At 52.7% G+C, this 17928-nt stretch overlaps 9 protein-coding genes across 9 annotated transcripts; 4 read left to right on the top strand and 5 right to left on the bottom strand.

Annotated features, from left to right (window-relative positions):
- Positions 1 to 205: 205 nt before the first annotated feature.
- On the bottom strand, positions 206 to 1636 carry fen1 (multifunctional nuclease RAD27; the record flags this gene model as incomplete). Its single annotated transcript, XM_058478353.1, has 5 exons — positions 206 to 727; positions 803 to 1364; positions 1422 to 1426; positions 1489 to 1574; positions 1624 to 1636. The coding sequence occupies 5 exons, from the start codon at positions 1634 to 1636 to the stop codon at positions 206 to 208; spliced, it is 1188 nt and encodes a 395-aa protein (XP_058326683.1).
- Positions 1637 to 1933: 297 nt separating this feature from the next.
- N7468_009056 (uncharacterized protein) lies at positions 1934 to 4363 on the top strand (the record flags this gene model as incomplete). The annotated part of the gene is made up of 5 exons (XM_058478352.1): positions 1934 to 2199; positions 2298 to 2432; positions 2519 to 3137; positions 3188 to 3464; positions 3519 to 4363. The coding sequence occupies 5 exons, from the start codon at positions 1934 to 1936 to the stop codon at positions 4361 to 4363; spliced, it is 2142 nt and encodes a 713-aa protein (XP_058326682.1).
- A 408-nt stretch (positions 4364 to 4771) lies between these two features.
- On the top strand, positions 4772 to 6318 carry N7468_009055 (acyl-CoA dehydrogenase; the record flags this gene model as incomplete). The annotated part of the gene is made up of 3 exons (XM_058478351.1): positions 4772 to 5060; positions 5119 to 6034; positions 6093 to 6318. The coding sequence occupies 3 exons, from the start codon at positions 4772 to 4774 to the stop codon at positions 6316 to 6318; spliced, it is 1431 nt and encodes a 476-aa protein (XP_058326681.1).
- A 625-nt stretch (positions 6319 to 6943) lies between these two features.
- Positions 6944 to 7838, top strand: N7468_009054 (putative ubiquitin conjugating enzyme (UbcD); the record flags this gene model as incomplete). Its single annotated transcript, XM_058478350.1, has 5 exons — positions 6944 to 6987; positions 7045 to 7090; positions 7272 to 7301; positions 7443 to 7626; positions 7699 to 7838. 5 exons carry the CDS (start codon positions 6944 to 6946, stop codon positions 7836 to 7838), a joined length of 444 nt encoding a protein of 147 aa, XP_058326680.1.
- A 738-nt stretch (positions 7839 to 8576) lies between these two features.
- Positions 8577 to 10660, bottom strand: N7468_009053 (uncharacterized protein; the record flags this gene model as incomplete). The annotated part of the gene is made up of 4 exons (XM_058478349.1): positions 8577 to 9734; positions 9814 to 10018; positions 10075 to 10466; positions 10595 to 10660. The coding sequence occupies 4 exons, from the start codon at positions 10658 to 10660 to the stop codon at positions 8577 to 8579; spliced, it is 1821 nt and encodes a 606-aa protein (XP_058326679.1).
- Positions 10661 to 12805: 2145 nt separating this feature from the next.
- On the bottom strand, positions 12806 to 13501 carry N7468_009052 (class I SAM-dependent methyltransferase; the record flags this gene model as incomplete). The annotated part of the gene is made up of 1 exon (XM_058478348.1): positions 12806 to 13501. One exon carries the CDS (start codon positions 13499 to 13501, stop codon positions 12806 to 12808), a length of 696 nt encoding a protein of 231 aa, XP_058326678.1.
- A 529-nt stretch (positions 13502 to 14030) lies between these two features.
- Positions 14031 to 14981, top strand: N7468_009051 (glycoside hydrolase family 16 protein; the record flags this gene model as incomplete). The annotated part of the gene is made up of 1 exon (XM_058478347.1): positions 14031 to 14981. One exon carries the CDS (start codon positions 14031 to 14033, stop codon positions 14979 to 14981), a length of 951 nt encoding a protein of 316 aa, XP_058326677.1.
- Positions 14982 to 15445: 464 nt separating this feature from the next.
- On the bottom strand, positions 15446 to 17143 carry N7468_009050 (VOC family protein; the record flags this gene model as incomplete). Its single annotated transcript, XM_058478346.1, has 2 exons — positions 15446 to 16893; positions 16918 to 17143. The coding sequence occupies 2 exons, from the start codon at positions 17141 to 17143 to the stop codon at positions 15446 to 15448; spliced, it is 1674 nt and encodes a 557-aa protein (XP_058326676.1).
- A 339-nt stretch (positions 17144 to 17482) lies between these two features.
- N7468_009049 (uncharacterized protein) lies at positions 17483 to 17734 on the bottom strand (the record flags this gene model as incomplete). The annotated part of the gene is made up of 1 exon (XM_058478345.1): positions 17483 to 17734. One exon carries the CDS (start codon positions 17732 to 17734, stop codon positions 17483 to 17485), a length of 252 nt encoding a protein of 83 aa, XP_058326675.1.
- Positions 17735 to 17928: the final 194 nt, after the last annotated feature.

Genomic DNA, 17928 nt, shown 5'->3' with positions numbered 1-17928 from the left:
AGATTGAGTTGTAGGCTTTGTACCCACTTGGACGGAAGAAAGCAAGCAAACCCGCGAAGGGAGCACAAATGCCGAACAACGGCGCCGCCCTGCGAGTATGATGGGAAGATAACCTTTCAGAAGGAATAGAAGCGAGACCGAACTATCGAGATTTTATTTTAATGGTGATCCTCGTTCGCAGCCCAACTATGCGGGCGCAAGACAATCAACCCGCAGCACGCGGCTTGGCCTTGGCTTCCTTCTTCGACTTAGCATCTTCCTTCTTCTTTTTCTTCTGATCCTGGATCTTCTGGTCGTGCTTTCGCTTTAGACTGGCCTTCTCATCATCGGTGCGTGCAACGGGCTTGAAGAAACCCTCCAGTCGCGACTGTTGTGCGCTCTTCAAGTTCTTCTGGAGGCGCGCGGCCCCGTTGCGGACGCGATCCTCATTGAATCCCTTGTCACTAACAAGATATTCAATCAAGCCATCTACGTTGGGAGCATCCCACTTGAAGTCACAGTCAGGGTGGTCTGCAGCAAGAACGTCAGGAGCAGTGAAGAGGTCACGCGCATCCTGGTATGGCCAGTCATCCGGGATGGCGAATTTCTTCTTCGGGTCATTCTGCATGTACTCCACTACTTTCTCCAGGCTCTTGTGTTCGCGGATCAAGTTGAGAGCGGTCGAAGGGCCCACTTTGGGAATCGGTTCGAGGTAGTCACAGCCGAGGAGGATGCAGAGGTCGATGAACTGCAGTAAAGCGATAGTTAGCTCTGATCGGTCTTCATATATAACAGGACACAAGTATAGTCCTGAGGGCCCTACCTGGTTGCGGTCCATGTCCAGACCCTCCAATGCCTTGTCCAGGTGGATTTCCTGGATCGGCTCCTTGCGCTGCTCGCTGAATGTCAAATGGCGCAGCAGAATCGGCGACTCGAAGCATAGGGTATCCATATCCTCAGACGCAGCAGCGTAGACTTTACCCGCACGCGCCAAAACGGCACATTGTGCTTCGGCCTCAGTAGGAGCATCGATATATGGAATACCCATCAAGGTCAGCAGCTTTTTGCACTCGGCGTTGTGCTCACGAGTGACCCGCACGGTTCGTCGCGAAAACTTCTCAACATCCTCGGCCGTTCCAGTTTCTTTGGCCTCTTCATGAGCCTCTGTGGCTTCAGCGTTTCGTGCGCGACGCTTTGCTAGCTCTCCGGACTTTAATTTAGGCGGAGCACCGTCGAATACGTAGAGAGGCTTGATGCCGTTATCGACCATGCGCAGTGTTCGGTAGAACATACCCATCAAATGTGAGGTCGTTTCACCGGTTTCGGTCGCGAGCTGCTGGCCGTCGGACCGCACGGCGATGAGGAAACTGTAGATGCTCATGGATCTGTGCCGGATTAGCGCGAAACTGGCATGGAGGCCCAGTAAGCTTCAGTGGACGTACGCATCCTATATATTAGGGAAATGATTAGCAGGTCTGGTATGTAGAATATCATTAGGTGTGGACGTACAATTGCGACCTTGCGGCCGAAATGGTTCTTGATCTCCCCAGTCTTGATCGCATCGGGGGCATTTTCGGAGATCACTTGGTAAAGGTCTATTGGCGGTTAAGCTTCGACTCATCATGAATTCAGTAGCGTACCCACGTTTAATACCCATTGTGGGCAAGGTGTAGGCTTCAAATTGATACAAAGACCAGAAGCCTGGATGGTGCGAACTGGGCAAGCTCGAAAAACGGTGGTTCTCGGCGTGACGGAGTAGTTGGCGCGTCTTTCGCGGTATGCACACGCGCCGCATCACTTAGTCCTGAATTGGGAATAGCGTTATTAAAGTCAGGTGACCGGCACCGATAGACTGGCTGATGCCTCAGGCTTAATATATCTTCCGGTCGAGACCCCCAACCCCGCTCTTTCTTCCCCGGACTCGCCATGCAGAGCGTGAGTCCGTTATGTCAGTATGAAGCGGAGTCGCATTCAGTTTGAGGCTAATGGCGATTCTTCGTCTGTGTCTCCGCAAGGCGGCTTCTCTCCGGACGACAATCCTCGGGCTCAGCAGCATGTCCCGAAGATCTCACGGCGAATACGTGCATGCACCGAATGTAAGCGGCATAAAGTGCGCTGCGACATGAAGACAGGTGAGTCGACGTGCTCGCGATGTCGACGGATGGGGTTGGAATGTGTCGTCAACAAAAGTCTGCAGACATTACTCGAGGACGAGGCCGAGTAAGTTGAATTGCTTCCTTGTGGCTGATACACTTGCGCAGCGCTCCATATTTGGCGCATTACTTCAATCAAACGCTAATCAGATTTCTCCAATTAAGCTGGAAGAATGTGATCGAGCTTGCTATGACAGACCTGCTCAGAAAGGCTCAACTACCGGAGCTATCATACTACCAAGCAGGCGGATCAATCATAGAAACGCCGTTCCAAAAGCATGTCCGGAAAGAGTCCTCTGTGTCAGTGGATGGAGTACGATTTGGTCTTGGAAAGCACAAGGGAATGAATCAACAGAAACTCCAGCTGGTTCAGCTACCGGGTCTAGCGCCTCAACCTATGGGTTATCTCAGCCACAGCAGCAGTATTCTATTGATCGTGAGACCCCGGCTACATCACTGGTCACAGCCCCAATGGGAAGTTTGTATGAGGTGACACAACTGAGCGAGAACCGTGGGAGCTCACCTGGCAATCTTTACGCCCCTGACCAAGCTCTAGTAACGGATTTTATATCCCGAGGAGTAGTGGAGTTACAGGAAGCTGAAGAGTTATTCTATCACTTCGATGTTGTGTTAAATCGCTATCTCTGGGACGGAGCGCTATTGGCCCATAAAGACTTGGCTTCTGTTCGACGATCGTCTTCTATGCTATCGGCGGCCATTCTAGCTGTAACGGCGCTTCATATGCCCAATAAAGAGCGCACCTTCGACACCTGTTATACCGAGTTCGCAAAACTAGCATCGGAGTCAATGCTTGGTCACCACCACACACTAGATGACATACGGGCGGTTTGTATCGGAGCATTTTGGTTAGCTGATGTGAGCTGGAAGCTTTCTGGTTATGCTGTCCGTATAGCAACCGAACGTAATCTGCACCAGTTCTATCGCAAGGCTGCGCAGGGCTCCGCAGAACATCAAGAACAGGCCAGACTGTGGTATCTCCTATACGTATGCTAATCAGCCGGGCTTCCTCTGTTTATGGTACTGACTCTTGATAGACTTTGGAGCATCATTTCTCCATTGCATACGGACGACCACCCATTATTCACGAAGATGCCAGTATCACTCAACATAATACCTTTACCCGACTTCCATCGGTATCACAAGGTGACCTTCGATTGCATAGTCAAGTTGACTTGTTCATAATTCTTACTCGTATATATTTTGCATTTGGTCCCGACGTCGATCTCGAAGTCTCCGAGAGCGAGTTCCCCAAGATTGAGCAATTTGATATGGAATTGAATGATTGGAAATCGGCATGGTTACCTCGCTTAGGTCAGTGTGTTTGTGATTCTGGCCATCTCGTTCCCCCTGACTGAGCTCCCACAGTTGGTAATCGGCACATCGGATCGTACCCCTACCAGGGCGTCTACATGCATTACCATTTCTCTCGGCTGCAGTTGCATTCAGTTGCGCTGCGTACATATCACTCATCGACTTCTTCCAGACTCATGTCTTCCGAGCGAAGGAAGCTTGCCAATCTCGCGATTGAATCGGCTATCGCTACTCTCCAGGTTGTGCTCGATGAGAAAGACATGCAGCGGGCTTTGGTCGGAGTGCCCTTGTATCTACACAGCATGATCACTTTCGCAGCTGTTTTCCTCATGAAGCTTGCCGCTAAAGCGTGTTCCAGCACCAATAGCGGAGGACAGAGCCAACGGAACTCTATCGCATCCGCAGACTTACTGGTAGATATTGGCCAAGTGCGAGCCCTGGTTGGCCGTGTTATCGACCTGATGATCTCATGCAGCCGGAGAGCCAGTGAACGTCATTTGAGTCATCATATTGCAAGGGGTCTACAGAAGATGCTGACTGGCCTCGAAGAATGGGAGAGGCGAAACGGCAGTCAATCATTCACGGGCCCCTATCCGTCAGACACCGCATCAATCTTCAAGCCAGTCATCATCCCCGGCGCTCAGATCTTAGGAGAACGGGACACCATTCTTGGCCACCCTCCTCCCCTGCTAGGCGTGGCTCCACTATCCGCCGAACGAAGTAGCAGTGCTAGCCTTCAGCCTGCCATGACAGGCAAAACCGAGCCGGGGCTGTCAGAAGGGTCGATGGATCCCATGATGGCAGATCTATGGGGGGTTCGACGAGGACTACTTCCCTACAGGAGTGTTCGACTTCTTGCAGAGCCAAATGCCGGCGTAATTACGTCACTCCATCCCTAAAGCTAATGTGCTCCCCTGTCACCTTGTCACCTTGTACATTTTGAATACCCGTGCCCATCATCTGCTTGCTTGGACTTTGTACCAGCTCCTATTGTGAATATAAGAGAAAATTACTTGGATTTTAGAGCATTAGAATAATGAAGACGAGAATATATGACCGTTTCGCCCCACGCTTATCTCCCGGGACGGGTCAGAGCCCCCGACTAACGCCGAGAAACACCGACCCAAGTGGTAGCATGTACAAATCGGACCGAGAGTGCCTTCTAGACTCATTGTACAATGTTCTTATCCCGAGGTTACAGGATATTATTCGGCGTGGAGACCTGATGTAAATGTAGAGCGTATCCCTTCTTCTCGGAAGTCTGTGAACCAGTAGTGCCGAGGTTCGCCGTCACTAGCGCATATTTGATGCGAAGCTTCCCCCGCAACTGGCCTCTTCTCCCTCATACCGTTCTTTCGCCTGTTCTCACGCAAAAGTTCCTGTCTTTGTCCGTAATGATGAATCGCTCACTACTTCGGGCTGCTGCGCGGTCCTTGAAGGCTGGTTCCCCATCTGCGGGTCGGAGGTACGCCTCCTCCGCGGTGTTCAACTGGGAGGATCCTCTCGTCACTGCAGAACTCCTCACACCGGAAGAATTGGCGATCCAAGAAACAGCTCGACAATATTGTCAAGACAGATTACTACCACGAGTCTTAGGTACGGTGCCTCGCATTGTCCTGGTGAACAGTATCTTACTTACACTCTCCCCCAACAGAGGCCTATCGCAACGAAGACTATGACCGCCGGATCTTGGAAGAAATGGGCGAGCTAGGCCTCCTTGGCGCTTCGATTGAAGGCTACGGCTGCGCTGGCGTAAGCACCGTGGCATCAGGGCTCATCACCAAGGAAGTGGAGCGAGTGGACAGCGGATACCGGTCGGGAATGTCGGTGCAGAGCTCGCTGGCCATGACGGGTATCTACGAGTTTGGCAGTGAAGAGCTGAAGGAGCGTCTGCTTCCAGGCCTGGCTTCTGGTAAGCTGTCTGGGTGTTTTGGTCTGACTGAGCCCAATCACGGCTCTGACCCGGGCTCAATGGAAACCGTTGCTCGGGAGCACCCAACCCAGAAGGGAGTGTACCTTCTCACAGGCAGCAAGACCTGGATCACAAACTCGCCCATTGCGGACCTTGCTCTTGTCTGGGCTAAGTTGGAATCGACGGGGAAGATCCGTGGATTTGTTGTTGAGCGCTCCAAGTGCCCGCCCGGCACGTTCGAGACGCCCGCTCTCAAGAATAAGACGGGACTGCGTGCCTCAATCACGGGTATGATTCAGATGGACGATTGCCCTGTTGGAGTTGAGAACATGTTCCCCGAGGTCGAGGGCCTCAAGGGCCCATTTACATGCCTGAATAGCGCACGATTGGGAATTGCTTTTGGAAGCATGGGCGCCCTAGAAGACTGCATCGCTCGAGCTCGGGAATACAGCCTGGAGCGTAAGCAATTCAAGGGGAACCCGCTTGCCAAGTACCAGTTGATTCAGAAGAAGCTGACTGATGCGGCGACCGATGCGGCTTATGGAAATCTGGCGGCTGTGCAAGTGGCTCGTTTGAAGGATGCTGGCAAGGCCACACCCGAGATGATCTCGATGATCAAGCGACAGAACTGTGACCGGGCATTGATGAACTCGCGAATGTAAGACTTCCCTGTCTGTAGCCCTTGTTTTCGATCGACTTTAGCTAACTCGTCACAGCCTGCAGGAGGTATTTGGCGGCAACGCCACCAGCGATGAGTATCATATTGGACGTCATGTCGCAAATTTGTTTGTGGTGCAGACATATGAGGGTCAGAGCGATATCCATGGTAAGTGCCCAACAGCATATGGTACTTGGGCTGAGAGACTAACCGTGCTTTCTTTTTTTTTTTACGCAGCGTTGATCTTGGGGCGGGCCATTACTGGAAAACAGGCATTTGTTTAAGCCAGGACAATGTAAAAATAGTAGAAGTTTCATATTACAGTGAAGCTATGTTTCCCCAACCGTAAAACATGTAGAATCTAACTTGATCTTCAGGCAGCTTGGGAGGCCTTGATGAATGAAACTACAAAATGCAAATACCCGCGCCTTCCCGATTTGGAAATCGACGAACGCCTCATCTACACGTGACATCATCGAGGGGCAGATATTACATACGCCGTATTGCATGGACAGCCCACCCAATGCTGCCTAGGAAGCAACTTTCAACAAAATAGAGGAACCCAGAAAGAACGTCCCCAATGAGATGATTCTCAATAATCGCAGGCTTTGTCACCGATGAGTGAGAACGGGCGTTTCCAGAGCAAAACCCGGCAGCCCTATGCGCAAACTGTACGTAATTTCGCGAGTGTCAAAGTTACCCGCCTTAAATCGATGTGTCACTCGGTGGCGCGTATTGGTAATACCAAGTGTAAAGCCCGTCCCGCACCACTTTCCCCCCTCTTTCTCTTTCTTCTCTCTTCTCTTTTCCACACAAAGACGTAACCGTACGTGGATCCAGCTCTGCACTTTCTACAAGATCTCTTCTGCTAATCTTAGCCCCTAGCCCATCCTCCTCTTCGTCGTCACCATGGCTCTCAAGCGCATTAACAAGGAACTCACTGATCTTGGCCGGTAAGGCACCCTCGAACCTTGCGAGATCTTCCGGTTATACTGACTTTGATGTCTCAGGGACCCCCCGTCCTCCTGCTCCGCCGGCCCCATCGGAGATGATCTGGTATGAGATATCCAACTTCCTTACGGCAGACTCCTTCCTGCGTCACGGTTATTTCCATGTCCTCGCCGCCAGAATGAGCCCAAAGCTTATCATGTGGCGGGGCTGAAATGACCCTATGCCGATCGCCCGATACTGGTTTGATATATTGATAAACTGACACGCTTTTCTTTTCCCTCCACAGTTCCACTGGCAGGCAACTATTATGGGTCCTGTAAGTCGAACTCTCCCTTCTTCTACCTGGTCTTGAAAACAGTGACGGTCGCACGGGGCCGAACTTCTCCTCTCTCCCCGGGGCACGAGGCCGATGATCAGACCACATTAAGAAATCAAATTCTAACACAATGGACTATAGGGTGACTCGCCTTACTCGGGTGGCGTTTTCTTCCTCACAATCCATTTTCCTACCGACTACCCATTCAAGCCTCCCAAGGTCAACTTCAGTACCCGCATCTATCATCCCAACATCAACTCCAACGGCAGCATTTGTCTCGACATCCTGCGTGACCAATGGAGTCCTGCTCTGACAATCTCGAAAGGTGTGTGGTGGTGCCGTCCAGCATTGGACCGATACTTTGGTTGGACATGAAATACTGATGCCTGCCGTGTAGTACTCCTTTCGATCTGCTCGATGCTCACAGATCCCAACCCCGATGACCCCTTGGTGCCCGAGATTGCGCACGTCTACAAGACCGACCGTCCACGATACGAGGCCACGGCTCGCGAGTGGACTCGCAAGTACGCTATTTGATCGGCAGTTTCCAACAACTATGCTCCAATACCAACGATCCCCTTTCCCCGCTGCGTGATTCCTTATGCTTACCGTCGCCGTCTCTGCATCTTGTTTCTCTTTGTCCGGTAGATTCAATCCGCGAAGCCTGGCGTACCGTGGTTGTAGAACTTGCTCTGTGTTATCCACTTCGGTCCCATTGACTAGTTTCTCTTTGCTGGCCTAGGGCCCATTTTCCTTTAACGTCTCCCCTGCGTTAGTTCCTGGGGACCGTCGTATCAATCTTTCTTTTTATGACCAATTCTCATGCATCCATGGCATCTTGTTTTTCCCTCCCAAGGGCGAGCTTTCTTGGAGTTGGAATCGAGTTCTTTCCCTGCGATGATTGAACAAGTTCATGACAAAAGATCTCATGGCACTTTTCGGTGCCAAATGTCGGAGCTGGTCGTACGGCGTTTTGTTTTGCAATTTACGGTGCATACGCCTAGCCTTGCTGGATGGAATTGGCTGGATGGGAGATCGAGATTTGGAGAGATGGTGGTTTAGCCTGAAGATTGACTGTGCGGGGAAGGGGCCTTTACGAGGTCCATTTATTCTTTTTCTTGTCATCAGATAGCAACAATCCAGGCAGGTCCATCGATAGTTTTGTTTCGTGTAGACTCATATTCCCGTATGGTGATCGAACATGAGGTGCTAGTTCTAGAGGTACCCTTGGCCTTGTCCATCAAGAAGCTGCTCCTCAGAATTTTATACTAACAATTAATTGGCAGAGGTGCCGGTTTCGCACAAAGGCCCATATAAGCCACCACCTTTTACTTCTCCCCAGCCGTCATTGCCCACACTCTTCCACGTCCAGAAGACACGATCGGGGTCATACTTCTCCTTCACAGAGAGAAGGAAGTCGTAATTATCTCCCCACCAGCTCTGTTTCCAGTCTGGATCGTAGGGATCAGCCTCATTGGAGTACGTCCCCATTCCAGGCGAGAAATCCTTCATAGCCTTCAACTTGGTGTGGGTGGCTCTATCAATTTTCTCCTTGATCGCTTCTGGGCCCCAGTTCTTCGGCCAGGTATCGATCTGCTCGACGAGGAGATACGCCCGGCGCCAGGCTGGCGATACGGACGTGTGCGGTACCTCGTCGAGCACCTTGCCGCCAGCAACAAGATTGAACAAAGTTGCACCGCCGCCGGGTGTCATCAAGGGGATGTTGTCGTTCCCGGAATTCAGGGTCTGCAGAAGCTGTGTGGTGTTTCCAGACGGGGATTCGAGAGACTTCCGGTCGAAAAGCCACGATGACATGATCGAGGTCCCCCCTGCAGGAATTGGGTTGAAAGGAGGAAGGAAGATGTAATCCCTGAAGGAATTGTACTGCTTCCATTGCGATTCGATCTTCAGAGTAGCGCCATTCTCGTACTTGGTCAGTTTGCTCAGGATCTTGTCCTCCATGGCCTTCTTCGCTTTATCGACAGCGGCGGTCGAGTTGTCCTCGAGTAAAGAAAGAAACGGGTGTCCGTAATAAGCGAGTCCTTCGCCAACTGTGAACCAGGCTGTGCCGGCCCATCCGGCATCGGACAGACCGGGGTACTCTGAGAGGATGTCTGTCGTCACTTTGTAAAGCTCGTTCACATTGTCCTCAAAGGAGTCATCGGGCAGGGCAATGACCTCCAGGTTGTGGAGCAGGACCGGTTGGTCTTTGTATGCTTTGATGGTGGCAGATATCACGACGCCAAAAGTCCCACCGCCTCCTCCGCGGAGAGCAGTGAAGAGATCCGTGTTTTGGCAGGCGTTTGCAACGACCAGCTCGCCTGACGCGAGAACAACTTGGTATTCGAGAACCTGATCGGTTGCCAGTCCGTGGAAATGGCTCAAAGCGCCGTGGCCACCTCCCTGCAGGTATCCACCGATGGTGCCAACCGTCTAAGAGAAGGTTAGTGAGAGTTGGTCCTTTTTTTTTTTTCGGGAGAATGTTTCTCAGTGTCTAGAGGGCAAGACTTACGCGATCTGCGCCACCAACCACATGGTAGCCGCGATCACCCGCAAACTTATAGATGTCGACCCAGAGATAACCGCCGTTGATCTGGACTGCACTGCCGGTCCAATCCGAGTTGCAAGAGCCATCCGCTGATGTAAACTTGTCTTGCAACTTCAGTCCATTTTGGATGCTGCGGACCCAAATGGACAAACTGCCATATCCTTGTGATCTGCGCGGGATGCGTTAGTACTCTCCTGTTCATCAACAGCTGGTGATAACGCGCACCGATGTTCGAGATCATGGCCCGTCAGTTTGACAACCAGTCTCACGTTGTGCTCCTTTGCGAACTTGATGCCAGCCGCCACATCATCTGCGTTGGTCGCCTTGATACTGTACGCGGGCGCCACACCGAGCTCACAGATCGGGTATACAGCGACCGAGGCATTGAGCGGCGGGCAAGAGTTCGCACCAAGAGGATAGACGTATCCAATTGGCGAGTCTACTACCCAGGTTTCATTGAACCAGTTGGTACTGACTTGTTGGCAGAGGGCGGCGCTGTAGCCTTGGCCTGGATAGCACGGTTTGGCCAAAGGCTCGTTTCGGACGAGTCGGCCGTCAACTGATGCGTTTAGAGCGGTCCAGGTGCCACTGGACGGCCAACAGGAATCCAGTGGGGTCTTTTACGAGGTTAGAAAGGGGATCCAATGTGTTTTTAGGGAGTAGGGGGGTAAAGGGGGTGCATATCCTGGATATTATGCACAAATTTGATTTGCGATTGAGCAAATACACACGGGGGAAAACCTACACATTTGCACTTGGCGGCGGCCACATGTGTCCCAGCCAAGAGGACAAGAAGGCAACGAATGAACATGGTCGATTAGGTTTGAACTAAAGAAATAAGTACCGGTACCAGGAACTCATTTGACTATATACCCCTGCTTCTTTTAGGCGGGGGGGGCTCGGGGGTCGGGCTCTTTTTTACGGTGAACATTCTTTGCCTTCGTGCCGACATCTTTGATTCGCCGACAAATTATAAGGCTGATCCCCGGGGGGCAGCTCCTACTTGTTGAAATCTCATATAATTAGGTCCCATGGCTGCATGAGGGTACTAACAGGTACACATCATGCACTCGAATAGCTATTCACCGGAAGCGAGAAGATGGCGTAGCCCCCCACTGTCGACGGAGACCAGCGCAGAGTTGGCATCCCATTTCGCAACCGTGGAAATAATTCAATGGCCTGTAGGGCGTCATTATTATGATGTAAGAGAACTGCGAATACGAAAAATTCGCCCACAGGGCGGTCTGCGCGATGCGTGACCGAAAACTATACTGTCGAATTCCGGTTTTTGGGAAATTGGATCAGCGCCAACTTACTCCGTATCGGCCTGAAGAACGGATCATTAGGCTTGCGTTGGGACAGAACGGGAACGGACCAAAGTAGTCTAATGCAACTAGCAACAAGGCGGTTGGCGCAAAGTCTTGGTATGGTGGCCTTAACTTTGGCGCTCTGCAGATTGCCAAATGGGATCAAACAGAATGGCAAATCTTCAGGGACTGTTGTTATCCTCTATATCAGTGGGGCAGCACGAGCCCCTGGGCTGCTTGTCAACCTCAGATCACCCCCCTTGCCTGCGGAACCCCTCGAAAACTTATTGGCTGGCACCGCACATAGGTCTACTTTGCATGCAATGGTACTTTTGCCGTCAAGTTGGACAAACAACTGGGACGAGGATAGAAACCTCTCCGCTATCGACCAGGCATCGTAATCTTGATGGGACGGAGAAAAGGAGTGAGCATGTAAGGCCTCCCATTAATTTGCCGTTCTCCGGCCTAGATCACATGGAGGGTTCTGCCAGACCAAGGAGCGACTAGTCGGCTGAGTCTCTAGCTCGTCGGATTCTCGGTGAATACGCGATACGATGTGGGGGCAGGTCCGCTGTAGATATTGGCCCATCAAGATCCTTCCGAGGCTGAGTGTAGGCTGGTCAGCTGCACGTGGGACTGTGGAGCGTTTGGGTCTTCCAAAGCTCATGTTCGATTTTGTTTGATAGCTCAGAAATGTACTCCGTACCGGGCAACATACTACTGTGTACATGCCCGGAGCAGAGGCCCGGAGCAGAGACACGGCGCTGATTTCAACACCCTTTTCACTATATTATGCGCTCTCCAAATCCACTGAAATGATGATGTCCTCCAACTCGAGCACATTCGAGCACATTCTATTCCTCAACGTGTAGGACGGGTTAAGATAAAATAGCTCCCCTTGAAAACAAAGTAATTCACCCGACGGCCCCTCCCGGGTCTAGACCAGGATGCTCAGATTCAAATTGCCCTAAAGTAAGGCCCCCCCCGGTCGTCTTAGCGCGGGCCAAACTATAACCGTTGAAAACTGTTAGTATGGGATGTCTAAGCTCAGAAGCAACGCTGCGATATTAGTTATGGGGTGTTACATCCCTTGTCTAATGCTGAGCCTCTGGCACTAGTGGGCCGCATAACGCCAAACCCTATGGCGATGTTCCTCTAATGTTCCTCATGTAACCCTCCCACGCCTCTCAGCGTAAAACGCTTCAGAAGTGTACACTCCAGATCCAAGCGATCAAGACTCTCGGCCAACAAAGTATGCAGAAACCGGAGGAAATTAAGAATCCAGCAGCTAAACGACAATCTCATTCTCACAGCGAATCATTCCCTCGGACGTTCCTTTTATGGTTTTCTTTGTCTTTTGGGATTCCAGATCCTTTCCGAAGAGCATAACAGCCACAATCCCCGGTACAATGGCCCTAAGCCTTCGTCCTTCCCGCTGATGCCCACAGCCTCCACATCTCCAGCGGCAACACCCTTGCCTTTTGGAGCATCCTCATGAAATGCCATTTGGTCTCATGACCATCTTCTCTTTCTACCTGCTAACCAACCTCCAGCGGAACTCCCCACATCATCCACACTCTCCCAAGATGTCACTTTACTCGACTCCCTCCAAGTCATACGAGTAGGAATTGATCATATATTCGGTCGGGTCATGATACCTTTTTCCAAACATGTACCGGTCTAGCAAAGCCCTCTTCATCTCTCTCAACCTGCATTATGCTCTCGAATCCCAGCGCCGTCAGCTCGGCATCAAACGGCGGCCTCATCTGGATAGTCTTATACATCTCCCGTAACTCTTTGTTCTTCTTCGACGCCTTCGCATAATTGCTCATAGGTTGCGGCTCCACAACCAGATAGCCCCCGTCCTTCAAGATGCTGTGTATGTGTGTAAATAACCTCAACATCCCTGCATCTCCGTTATTCAGATGCACCCACTTCGTTACCGACAGCAGCAGTGCAACGTCGAACTTCCCCAGCGCGGTCCCCGTGTACGCAGACGCATCCACAAAGTCAAAGTGCTCGAATGTGCACGGCCCGTCCGGGTACGCGGCCTTCGCCTGCTCGATCAGCCACGGGTCAATATCGACGCCCACGGCGGCGGCTGCACCGCAGTGTGCTATCGCCTCGTGGGTCAGTTTGCCGGCGTTGCAGCCTAGGTCTATCACTCGCGCGCCGGGGAGGACCTCTGCGGGGAGAAGTGAAAGCCGCTCGTCCGGGACGGTGGGGGCCCGGAACTTAGTATAGTATTGGTGATAATTTCCATAGCGTGCGGCGAGGTGTGTGGCTTTGAAGCGCGCTGCTCTGGAGAGTTCTGTGGTAGGCTCCTCATGGCATGTTTCTGCCATGCTTGGAAAATGAGGCGAGCAGAGGGATAATTTGGAAGGGGATTGGTTACGTCGAGAGTCGGCTGTGCGGAGATAAGACTAGCGTTGATTGATAGCATACTACGGAGTAGATAGGCCATATATTAGGAGTCCCAGGTCTTGGAAGTTGTATGATATCGAAATTTTGTTGAATGCCCCCAGGTTTGTACGGTTTGCATAAGCTGCCTGAGGCATTTTGAAAGCAACCAAGCGGGGATTATCGGCGCCACTACCGGGGCCGATCATCTAGAAGAATGCTACTGTGTATACCAAAAAGCTAAAACGGGTGCTGCTTACCACTGGTGAATAATACATATAACCCATAATATCAGGTCTAGGAAGAAAGCCATGCAAATTTGATCAATCCAAAATGTTTACTTCATCCCCCTTCCAAGACGTATATCTTGGCAAATGCCTGGTACCCCACAGGGTCAACGACTCGTAAGCTACACACCCTCTCTAGGCAGCTACTTCCACTCCCTCAACCTCCATTACCGAAGGCCAGACCAATATGCCATTCCGACAAGCCCTGCAGGGCATAATCGACAAAGCAGACAAGGCCTGGGGAGACCTCAGTCACCAAGCGCCCGCCATCCCATCCCACAACAAGCCCGCCCCACCGCCAATCCCAACCTCAAGCAAACCACCACCGGCATATCAAGAACTGCCCTCCCAGCCCCAAGTCTGCTGGTGGCCCAATCTGCACCCGCAAGCCCCCGTGTCGACAAACTTCCACCATGAACAAGGCCAGCACGGCTGGGGCAACAATGAAGCCCAGAACTACATCGACAGTCCCTACAACTCATTCCATTCCCCGCACGGCGACGCCCTGATCGTCCGCGCCCTGATCAACCACGGCCACCCGGACCCCGCGCACAAGTTCACCAGCGCCAGACTCTCCAGCCACCAGACCCTCAGCCGGCCCCGCGGCTGCCTGTCCGCCCGGATCACGGCGCCCGTGGCGCGCGGGATCTGGCCTGCGTTCTGGCTGCTGCCGAAAGACCCCTTCAAGTGGCCCGAGGACGGCGAGATGGACATCATGGAGGCGTGGAACGGCGATGCCGTGAACCATACCTGTCTGCATTGGGGCCACTTCAATGGCGAGGACTGGGATAAGCATCGTGTGCTGGAGACGCCTGTTCCGAACCTCAGTGCGCCGGGGGGCGTACGGTATGATTTCATCTGGGATGAGGACGAGGCCTCGGGGAGAGGCCGCCTGGTCTGGCTGATCGATGGCAGGCCGATCATGAGGGCGGAGAAGCCACCCGGGACGAGGAAGATGAGCGAGTTTAGGATCCTGATCAATATTGCTGTTGGCGGCAATGTTTGCCAGGGAAATATGCCCGGTGATGGGTGCTACGAGATGGTGGTTCGGGACCTGGCGATGTGGGATGCACCGCCGGGGGGTTGGGGAGAGTTTGATAGAGCTTGGTGGAATTCTAGAGATGGAAATACCATGTAATGAATGCATGAGGTTGAGAAGGTGTCTTTTTTTGTTTTTTTTCCGGGGGTTTTCCGGGGTTTTCTTTTTTTTTTTTGGGAAAGCTTATCGTCAAAGGGAAGAACTTGAAGGTTTCGGCTCCTTGTACTGGGCGGTCTGAAGATTGGTCAACATCTGTGATACGCTCCAGCATGTGTTCCATTCCCATCTAGGTATTTACTGCTACCAGGGAGGATTGCTAGTATGAATGGCAAGTGTCAACAAAGTCTCCAGGGCTCCGAGGCTCTGGATGACAAATTTCTATAAAGACCTTATATATGCTAAAAACAGGCGCTATCACCTCAGTCTGTCGTAGTCTGTAAATGTATGATGTTCCCCGAAACCCCCCGGGGCCAAATGCAAGATGCTAAGAAAAAGTGCACAAAGAAAAAAAAAAATTGAAAGAGAAGAGAAGAAAAAAAAAAAACCTCAACCAATGCAAGTCATTATACAAGCTGGCTGCCCAACCGACTAGGTGCCTTCGAACCAGCCTTACTATCACTAGCCCTGACGGTGCGCTGCGAAGACCGAGACACTTGACTGCCCTCGCCGTTCTCATGTTTCGAGCGCGAGGAATGTTTGGAGGACTTCGAGTGCCGCGAGTGATTGGACCGTCCGGACCGGCTGCCAATTTGGCTGATGGAGTCGTCGGGTGTCACGATCGAGTCGACGTCAAGATCGAGCACGGAGTTCGGCAGAGGGATTTCGCGCGCAGACACGTAGGATTTCCCCGTGTTGCTTTGCGCGGCGGAGTATACGGAGCGAGAGGAGCCCGCGGGCAGGGGGACATTGCGAGCCGACTTGGTCTCCGAGAAGGCACTGGGGGCCTTTTCCCGGGCAGAGTGGCCGCTGTGGACTGTGGCAGCAGGGCGGTAGATGGAAGTGTGCTGGCTGCCGCTGTGGACGGAGTAAGTGTCTCTTTCGTCTGCGCTGTGGCGGCGCGAGAGATGGCTGGGGTGCTGCGAGGCTTTGATGGTGGAGGCCGAGTGCACGCTTCCGGCACGCGGCTTATCGGCGGCGTAGCTGCTGATGAAGGTGCTGGGGTTGCAGGGCTGCTTGTAGCGCGAGCCGCTGATGCTGGGCGGGTACTCGATTGCACGGAGCGGCAAGTCCTCCGGGATGCTGATGATGCTGCCGTCTGAGGCGCGGCGGTTAGGGTCGCTGTAAAACTCGGTGCCTTCGTAGACGGTGCTGGCGCGGGGATTCTTGGAGGCTACGCTGCGGCTGACTGTGGAGCGTGGGACGGCAGAGTAGACGCTGCGTGCAGGAGGTGCTTCGATGGCTCGCATGGTAGGGCGCATCTGAGATTCGGCTCGGGAGTATTCAGAAGGCGCTGCCATCAGGCGCTGTTGTTCTGGCGCATATGATGGGGAGGGATCCTCCGGGGTGCTTTCAACCTCGAATGCGTTCTCAAACTTCTGAACCGAGTCTTCGCGAGTCTTCACCATTGCGTAGGCAATCGCAGCACCGGCAGCAGCACCAATGAGCGTTCCGACAAGTGTCTTGGCCGTCTTGCTATCCTCGTCGGGCTTCGATATTGTCTTGGTCACGACCGTTCTTGTCGGGACAAAGCTCTCGGCCTTCACGCTTTCAGCCTTCACGCTCTCGGGTTTTGTGCTGGCCTTGCTCTTCGACACGACGGATCGGTTGTCGAGCTGAGCTATGGTAGGACCCCCGGCTTGCGATGCCGGAGCGACCAGGTCATTCCGATACACGGCCTCGATGCTGTTTCCATCCAAGTCGACCACAGTTGCGTTGTGATACATGCTGCGTTGGTCCCGCGTCTTCGGCTCGGCGTGCATCGAGCCGCCGGCTTTCAGTGCAGCGATGAAGAACGAATTGACCGCATCCTTGGAGGGAGCGGGGAAAGCAATATGGACGGCGCTTGGAGGCGCTCTATCAATGCTGGATTAGCTACCGACCTTCCAACCTTCCCCTACAGGGCGATCTTTACGGCCTATTACGTACCCAGGCTTCTTCTCTGTGATCCAGAAATCGGCTGGCTCTCCTGGCCTCTGTCCGAAACCAATGTATTCATCATGACGACCAATGAACTGGTATCCCAACGGCTGGAGACATGATAAGAAGAAAGAGGTCGAACTCGGGAGATTTGAGACGGTCAATGTCATATGAGAAACCGGCATGATGAGCAAAAAAGCGTGCGATCAGCGGCTAGCACGTGAGCCCCTTGGGAAAGATGTATGAGCGAGTGCTGTAGAGGCTGTCGAATAGCCGTGGAGAGGGGCAGATGGAAAGGACAGTACGTTAAGATGGAAGGGGGAAGGGAGAAAGTATTTCTGCCAGTATGCAAGTATGCAGACACCCACATTTATATTGGGAACCGACGAGTATGAAAGCATGAACTACGACAAGAGGCCCGAAGCTGCCAGGGACGTGAAAGGGTAACAGCGAGGCTAAAGCCAACCGCCAATCCGGTTGAAGAGAACAAAAGCACGTACGCTGCCCAAGCCCATTGAGATGTCTTAAGGTAAGTCTGGCCGGCCGCCCCTCCTTGACCACGTACACTGGCCACTCGGTGGTGTCCTCTCAGGGTCTACAGTGGACTGGTGGGACACTGATCCAGACTCTAATGGCACCGTGCCCGGTCCAAGTGGGAAGACCTGCACGTCGGAACATCTTGAAACAAGTCTACGGCACGAAGGCGGACTTGCGGTATCGTGCTGGGTAGCAGCGTTTAAGTCGCCTCGGTCACTTTGGAAGCGGATGAGAACCATCCGTGCCAAATCATGTTCGCGAGGCGACTCGGTGAGAACAGAGATAAATGGATCTGTGGATTCGCAGGATGATAGCTTAACCAGTCCTGAGGAGTTGGGCGGGGACCAGGTGGCTAGGATACCCAGGCCAGGTCATCGCGGGGACCCAGTGGATCTGCTGGATTAGGGGGGAGGGGCGTGCAGTCAAGAGGTGG

The sequence above is a fragment of the Penicillium chermesinum genome, assembly GCF_028974085.1.
Source record: "Penicillium chermesinum strain IBT 19713 chromosome Unknown utg000007l:1.0-2695246.0:1.0-2697696.0, whole genome shotgun sequence".
Taxonomy (NCBI): domain Eukaryota; kingdom Fungi; phylum Ascomycota; class Eurotiomycetes; order Eurotiales; family Aspergillaceae; genus Penicillium; species Penicillium chermesinum.
Note: the sequence above shows the minus strand (reverse complement) of the source record. Positions and strands in the feature narration are given on the sequence as shown.